The 7,775-nt window shown below is 37.2% G+C and overlaps 1 protein-coding gene across 2 annotated transcripts in view; it reads left to right on the forward strand.

Annotated features, from left to right (window-relative positions):
* nedd4a (NEDD4 E3 ubiquitin protein ligase a) overlaps positions 1-4,961 on the forward strand; it is a 29,039-nt gene extending 24,078 nt beyond the window's left edge. For both annotated transcript variants that reach the window (XM_074666149.1, XM_074666150.1), the window contains 7 exons: positions 36-109; positions 201-261; positions 348-407; positions 501-608; positions 733-829; positions 1,052-1,124; positions 2,491-4,961. In XM_074666149.1, coding sequence (XP_074522250.1) covers positions 36-109; positions 201-261; positions 348-407; positions 501-608; positions 733-829; positions 1,052-1,124; positions 2,491-2,593 — 576 coding nt within the window. In that variant the 3' untranslated portion in view covers positions 2,594-4,961. The remainder of the gene's footprint in view (positions 1-35; positions 110-200; positions 262-347; positions 408-500; positions 609-732; positions 830-1,051; positions 1,125-2,490) is intronic.
* Positions 4,962-7,775: the final 2,814 nt, after the last annotated feature.

Consider the following 7,775-nt stretch of genomic DNA (forward strand, 5'->3'; position numbering starts at 1 on the left):
TTATATAATTCATACATCTTACTCTTCCTGTTCAGACTCATCAACATGAACTGAAGCCAGGCGGTGCTGAGATAGTCATCACTAATGACAACAAGAAGGAGTACATCCAGTAAGCAAGGGGGCTGCTCATTAACGAAAAACATAATCTTCTCACCAAAGACATGATGGTTAGGTTCTAATCAGTGGTTTTGTTTTGACAGTCTTGTGATGCAGTGGAGGTTTGTGAACAGGATACAGAAGCAGATGACTGCTTTCAAAGATGTAAGGATGCATATGACTCATTTTTTCATAATACCAAACAGTATGAAGAAAGTGTTATAGTAATCTTCTGTATTTTTTGGTTTCAGGGATTCTTTGAGTTGATTCCTCAGGACCTGATTAAGATCTTTGATGAGAACGAGCTTGAGGTGAGTTTTTGGTTTTGGGCTGAATTCAACAAGATTAATTCCAGAAACACAAGTTACTCCATCTGTGTCCACCTGCATCCTTGTCCTTCACAGCTGCTCATGTGTGGTCTCGGAGATGTGGATGTGAATGACTGGAGGGAGAACACCAAGTACAAGAACGGCTACTGCGCCAACCATGTCGTCATCCAGTGGTTTTGGAAGGTAAGACATCTTTCCATGCCTTGAGCTAACAAGCTGAGCTTTGGATCTTATTAGATTTTTTTTCCCTTTTAGAAAATAACTGAATGCTTGTTGTGTATTTATAAATGTGTTTGTGTTGTTACAGACGGTGTTGTTGATGGATGCAGAAAAACGTATCAGGCTCTTGCAGTTTGTGACGGGAACATCAAGGGTCCCAATGAACGGCTTTGCTGAGCTTTATGGTGAGGTGCCTGCGTCATTTTCTTTCAGTACCTGCTGTGCTTGTTGATGTCTCTGTTTCATTTAAAATTATCCACATTGTTCCAAACCTTTCCCTTAATACTAATTCCTCTTGTGTTTAAATCACATATGGCTGGGGTATTTTGCTCTGTTTCTTGTAGCTGAACAACAGTAAAACCATGCTCAACATGTTTATCAGATGTTTGATGTTTGTTATTTTCCAGGGTCTAACGGACCGCAGCTGTTCACCATCGAGCAGTGGGGAACACGTGATAAACTCCCTCGAGCGCACACGTGGTAAGCACTACACCATAATGTATTATTATTCTAACACACTTGGGAATATGTCATCATTTTTTGTTTATTTGCTGGGTTTAAAATCTACTGTAAGGACGTTTAAAATGTGGCTCAATTTTACAATCCTATTGAAAAAGAATTATCGTACCTCTTTCCTGTCCGTGCCCTGTACATGTCTGAGTAATGTTTCTGTCAGTCAATGTAATATTGTACCCATTTTATAAGATTTATAAGAAATGATAAATCTTATACCTCATAGTCTGATCTTTGCTGTAGAGAATTAGTTAGGGGTTTATTCAAAAGAATCAGGAATATCAACAAAAATGATCATGATTGTGTGCATGAATGATTTTCTCCAAAACAAAAAGGGTGTCAAAGAACCATTCAGCATCATTTTCTGGAGTTAAACATGAGACTTAATTTACTTGTGACATTTAGAGTTTTGCTTTGCTGTGTTTACATTAGTTTACACTTAGTTTAGACAAGGTTTTGGTGTGACTGTGACTGAATGATGAGCAGGAGGAAAAAAGGCTGGCAATAAAATCATATTGAGCATAGTGGGGTGAAGCCCTCTAGTGGCTTCATTCGGTCAAGCTTTTTAGTTCAGTGACAGCCTCGGATTCAAATCAATGCCTGTTTTCTTTAACATATGTGGGTTTGTTCTCTATTCATGTCTATGTAAAAGTTGCTATTTGGTGGCATTATTGGAAGTGTAGGATCAAGGATTTTATATGAAGTGTTTTTGAAATTCAGAGTCGATAACTCAGCCAATCTTTGCCTCTGCTGCACCGCATTTCAGCAGGATTTGGTGTATGCAAGAAAAAGTGGTTCGAGTGCACACTGCTCCATTGACACCCAGGCTCCAATTGGCTGACTGCAGCAAATTAATCTTTCAAACTCTGATTTTAAAAAAGTTTTTTTTTGTCCTCTTGCCGACAATTTCACCTTAATGTTCTCTCAGCAAACTTAGAACCCATAAATTGTAAGTAAATCAAGTAAATTGTTTTTTGTTGGGTTCATACTGTCCAAGTAAACCATAGAGAAATGTCTTTGGGTCTGGATTTACATTGAGACCCACTGGTACCAGAAAGAGACAAATTAGCGCTATCTGGAGGCATTCAACAAAGAAATGTCAGTAATGTTGCACAAAAGGAAGTCAGTGCTAAAAAGTTGGCATCCATTTTCAGAGGCAGAAATCATTACCTGAGTCAGGTAGAGACACTGATTGACAATGGGATCTGAGATTGCACCATTTTGAACTTACTGAATCAGTTTCTGAAAATGCCTCAGCTTTATCCCTGTGCTGAAAATACTTGACATGACTTTGGCACACTTCTCTAATTGTCTTTTCTCTTCCTTTTTGAAGTTTCAATCGGCTGGACCTGCCTCCATACGAGTCCTTTGAGGAGCTCAGGGAGAAACTTAACATCGCCATTGAGAACGCACAAGGCTTTGATGGGGTGGATTAGTGCTCCAGTTGTAAACGAGAATAGCTGACATTACTGTCGTCAGCATGAAGACAAGAACTGTGACATGGAGACTCTGAGGAAAAAAAAGCTGTGCTTTGTATGCGGGTCTGTGCCAGCTGTGTGACAAATGAAGGAAAGTCTCACAACTTTAACCAGCATGTGGAGGGGGGGTCTTAAATCTGTTTTTAAACACTCTGCATGTTCTGAAGTTTACAAACAAGAATGCAAAGATACATGGTATGTACAAAAAACATTAACTTTTAGAAATCTTTGTTTCATTTTTGGCTGAATGGCACAAAACAAGGTTCTCTGATTCTCACAGGATAATTTTGAGAATTGACTTCATACATCCTGTCCTCTTTGAAAAATCACTGAACAAGAAAATGTGATAAAAAGATATAAAATACTTTTGTTTCAGATTGATGTCAATTTATTTTCTTAACCTAAGTAATTTGGCTCTTTATGTAAAATGAGACCTAAATAGGTTTTATTTTTTTCACTTCACCATAAATAATTTATCTTTATAAGGACACAGTTTTATTCCATCTGGCCAGGAACATAGATGAGGGTCCCAAGATACATGTTAATTTGTAGTTCAACTTGTTTATATGTACGTTTGAGCGACTAAACGTATAGAAAGTGAATCAGTAAATGATTGTAGTAGTGAGGTATCAATAACAGGACTGGTAAAGAAGTAAAGACAAAGATAATCCTGCAGTTTGTGTTGTGTGTTTATCACATCAGACATCCTTTATTGTTCCCTGAGAGGAAATTACGTTTCAGTTTCAACCCGTCCAAAAAACATAAAAAGACAATGACCTGTATCATGGGGAGGACAGGACCAGAAGCCAACGTGCACAGCGCAGCACACCTGTTTGATTAGATGTGTAAAAGAATACGAGAGGGAGGAGGGGACAAAAACAATACCAGTCCATGCTCCTGTAGGTGGGGCACAGTGTGAGATTCGGAAAAAAATAAAAAACACCTCAGCACATAAGCACATAAATGACCAATACAACAAAACTCAAAGACTTGCACATATGGGAGGGGAAAAGGGTGTCAGGAAGGAAAGGTGTCGCAGTCTCACTTGGGTGCGTCGCATCAACCCACAGTGGACTGTTTTGTCCACGGATCCAAAGACATGACGAAGTTGAACATGCAGTGTTAGATTTTGCTGAAATACTATGCATAACTGTACATATTGGCTTAAGATAATTAAACAAAACTTTACTATTCAAACTAATATAATGTAAATATAATACTTTTTTTTGGCTTCTAGAAATGGTTAAAACTTTATTATATGAGCCACTTTATACCACTCTGAGTTGTCAAACATGATATCTGATACGTGGCTTTGTTATAAGTCATGTTTCATTTAAGATTATTATTCACTTATATCCAAGTTCATCACTGACTGTTAGTGCTGTCAAAGTTGCACAGTAGTACACACACACATGTACACAAACTTTTTATCTCCTGGCCAGTAGAAACGTTATCTGGCTTTATCATACAGTATGTTAAATATACTGTTTCGCTGCCTTTGGTCAATAAGTGATACCATTTTTTTTCTTCTACTCATCATGGGTGTCTAACCACAAGCACAGTGCTCTATTTTAAGAGTACAGTTTTAAAAGAATGTTTTGTTGCTTGTGAAAATGTGTACAGATTATTGTCTGTTTTCAAAGAAAGTAATCACTTGTATTACCTTTATAGAAAAGTAACTGTACTTAAGTAGTAGTTTTGACATTTTCTGAATGGTTAAACATGTGTTTACACTACCTGCCATGTTTACAGGATATTGACTAAGAAAGATATCGAGGGCTGGTTCTTGTCTCTGACAATTTTATAAATATGCTTTTATAAAGTGAAGCACTTTGTTTATATCGATGAGTCTTACTTCTGATCTGTCTGAATCTTTGCCAATCTGTCACCTGCAGACTGCTTAAATCCCTCTTTAAGATACTGATCCTATGCTTAAGTGCACATGTGTTTAACTGTTTACACGTGAACATTGCTAAAAAAAAAAAAAAAGAAGAAGAAGAAGAAAGAAAAGCATACTTTCTTCTTTCACTTTTATTTAAATTTAAATACAGAGGCCTTTGTAATGTATTGTAGAATTTGATTGGTTATTGATGTTCTTGTCTCTGAACAGAATTAATGTTATATATGTATTGCTATCTATTGAGTATTAATGAATAGTAAAAATTTTCATTTGTGTTATATCAATTTGTTATTATACAGTTTAACTGAAACACCTATAAGTGCATTACAACAACATGCATGCAGCATTTATACAGCATTTTAAAGGGTGCATTGAATTGTAGCTGTTCAATACTAATTTGAGGACCGATATCAAACCAAATTAAATGTGTTTGAAAATAAAGAAACATACAAAACAACTATCCAGTGTCTGGTTTTAACATTCTTCCTGTTATGAAGATTTTTTTTCTGGTGTTCATCTTTTAAAATGGATTTAATTGAAAAAAAAAAATTGAAACTTTTTTTATACATGGGTTATTACGTTGAATATCTACCAGTAGGTTCTGTGGTTTCATCTGTTGTTCTGGTAACCTTAGATCCTTAAATCTCTTCAGGGGTGTATTATTTCTAGTATCAGTGTAGTAGTACCAAACTGCTCCAGCTGGGGGAGATAAACACTTCCCATTCTCTTTGAAAAGCATCACCTTACTCTTGAGCTCACATCTGAAAAACAAACTTTTTAAACCAAAATGCTGATTTAACAGACACTTCAAAAAACATTTCCAACAAAATTAAAATGCTATAAACACCTCCATTTTTCAACATTTTTTATTGTTATGCCACTTAAGTAAAGTCTGGACCTCATCTAATACCCCTTCTACTCTTAATGCAACCGGTCCTATGAGTAAACACAAAAACAACTCTGCTCTGCTTTTTTTCCATCCACCTTTTTAGCCATCTCAATGACTTAATTTGGGGTCTTCAATAGTTATATTAAACAGATTTTAAGTGATTTAAGCTAGATAGCTGTCTAGTTAACCTCATGTTAACTTGGTTAATTCATAGTCAAATATTAATCTGTGATCTTCCCTGTGCTGACCAACAGTGTGTCGGCTGTATGTAGTGTTTGCTGTTAACAGAAGAGTCTGTGGAAAGAAAATATCTTTGGTCTGAGCCTTTTGTGTGATTTGGTTCTAATTTCTCCTCAACCCCCCGCAGTAGCAGTAAAAACCCCCTCTCCACCACAGGGGTCAGTGGAAAGGTCAGGCAGGATTCAGGCCGGCCATTTGGACACTTCTGGGGTCAGCGGGGATGGGCATAGATGATAGGAGGACCTCCACTGACCAATGGGAGCAGTTCCTCTTTGCCCACCATCCTGCTGACATTCATAACCTGATAATGACTTTTACTCCATCGATCAGGCCTTAGAGCTAGACCAGAGTTCAGATTCAGGCGGGCCGGTCCCTCCACCCACAAACTCTGCCATATTGGCAGGTGCCGAAACTGAGGTTTTGATTAATTGATCACCATGGGGAGAGCCTTGTGTAGAATGACTAAAGCCAGGTGCTCAGTTTCTCACATTATGTAAGAGGAGAATGCAACCTGCACTGAGACTGTGGACGAGTAGTTTGTTATGTAACAGATCGCACATACATTAAAGGGAAACATAACAGCCTTTCTGTACAGAAAGGGTTGTAAACTGTAAGAAAACGGACAGTATAGCTAAAGAGGTCATTTTGATAGCAGAGGAGGTTTATATTGGAAAGCATCTATAGATAACATAGGAATCATTGCTTTCTTTTACTCAGGTAAACATGATTTACTTTTGAGGAGGCATTAAGACCCTAAACCACATATTGAGGATAAGGATGGTTGATTTTTCTTATTTATGTTTTTACTTTTTGTCTTTTTTCATTTATGAATCTTATTATCTTGGCAAAGTAAAGTCTGGTTATCTTGTCAAACTTGTGATTGTCATATTTTCTTTATTATTTCAGGAAAGGAAGCAGACAATGTTTTCTTTTCAGTTTAATCTTCTAGGAAACAAACGCTAAAAGCAGCCTTTTAAATCAAGTTATAGTGGCAGTTTCAACCTCTAAACTTGGGATAAAATATCTCATCGAAGTATAAATCATAATTAATAATTTGTAGGCATACATTCTAACAAATTCATCATAAACAAAGTAACTCTACGCATTTACAAGCATGGATGGATTTTCCTGGACTACACACTTTTCCTTTTTTTCTGATTGAACGGACATCACAGCTGGGCAGCGCTCTGCTGCTGAATAAAGGTTCACAGAGGGAGGGGGTGAAGACCGTGGGAGCAAGGGGGTTTGATCACTCTCCACAATAAGTGATGGACATTGGATCAATATCGACATTGACACAGCAGCTGTCCGGCTCCTATCGATGCTTCTCCATAATTGCAGGGCCCACTCTGAAAGGACAAGGGACAAACTCATTTCCATTAACATCTTTTTTTTTTTTCAGTCAGCTGGGAACATTTGGTGTACAGTTGGTCTCAGATAGTCAGGGATCAGCCCCCATCAGTACAACTGAACAGCTTTATTGATAAAGCCAAAGGGAAAGGGTCAGTAAAAGTGGATGAACGAAGATATCAGATTGGGAACACTCAAGTTGAAACAAGTTGTGCAAAATCATTTCTAATTTACTGATACAAAACAAGTTTTTATTTTTGTTGAAAATCTGATAAATTTTTATTGAGGGCTGTAAATAATTCAATTTAGGATTTTACATGTTCACTGAATGCTTTTTGTGGGTGTCTGTGACAGGATCTTAGTTTTCTTCCATTGATAATCAGACATCAGGGCATCTTCAGGATGTCATTTTTTTGTCAGCCTGAGACTAAATGGGCATTTTTTGTTTTAATCTACTCTGTAAATTAGACACAGAGCTCACACAAATTTAAAACGACTCCACCATACCATACCATACCATACCATACCATACCATACCATACCATACCATACCATACCATAGCAGGACTACCTGTGCTCAACTCTCAACTTCTTTTCCCTAAAAAAATAAAACTTTTACTTTTTTGTTCAGATATAAATCAAGCATCACTAAATTACAGCTTTAATAGAGAACACTTACTTGATCATACCAAAATTTGACCAGGGATCGGTTCTTAATACCATCCGTGCACTACTATTACACTTAACTCTAGATGGCGCTG

Source organism: Halichoeres trimaculatus, unplaced genomic scaffold (assembly GCF_033239565.1).
Source record: "Halichoeres trimaculatus isolate MK-OKI-2021-1 unplaced genomic scaffold, fHalTri1.1 fHalTri1_scaffold_3, whole genome shotgun sequence".
Taxonomy (NCBI): Eukaryota; Metazoa; Chordata; class Actinopteri; order Labriformes; family Labridae; genus Halichoeres; species Halichoeres trimaculatus.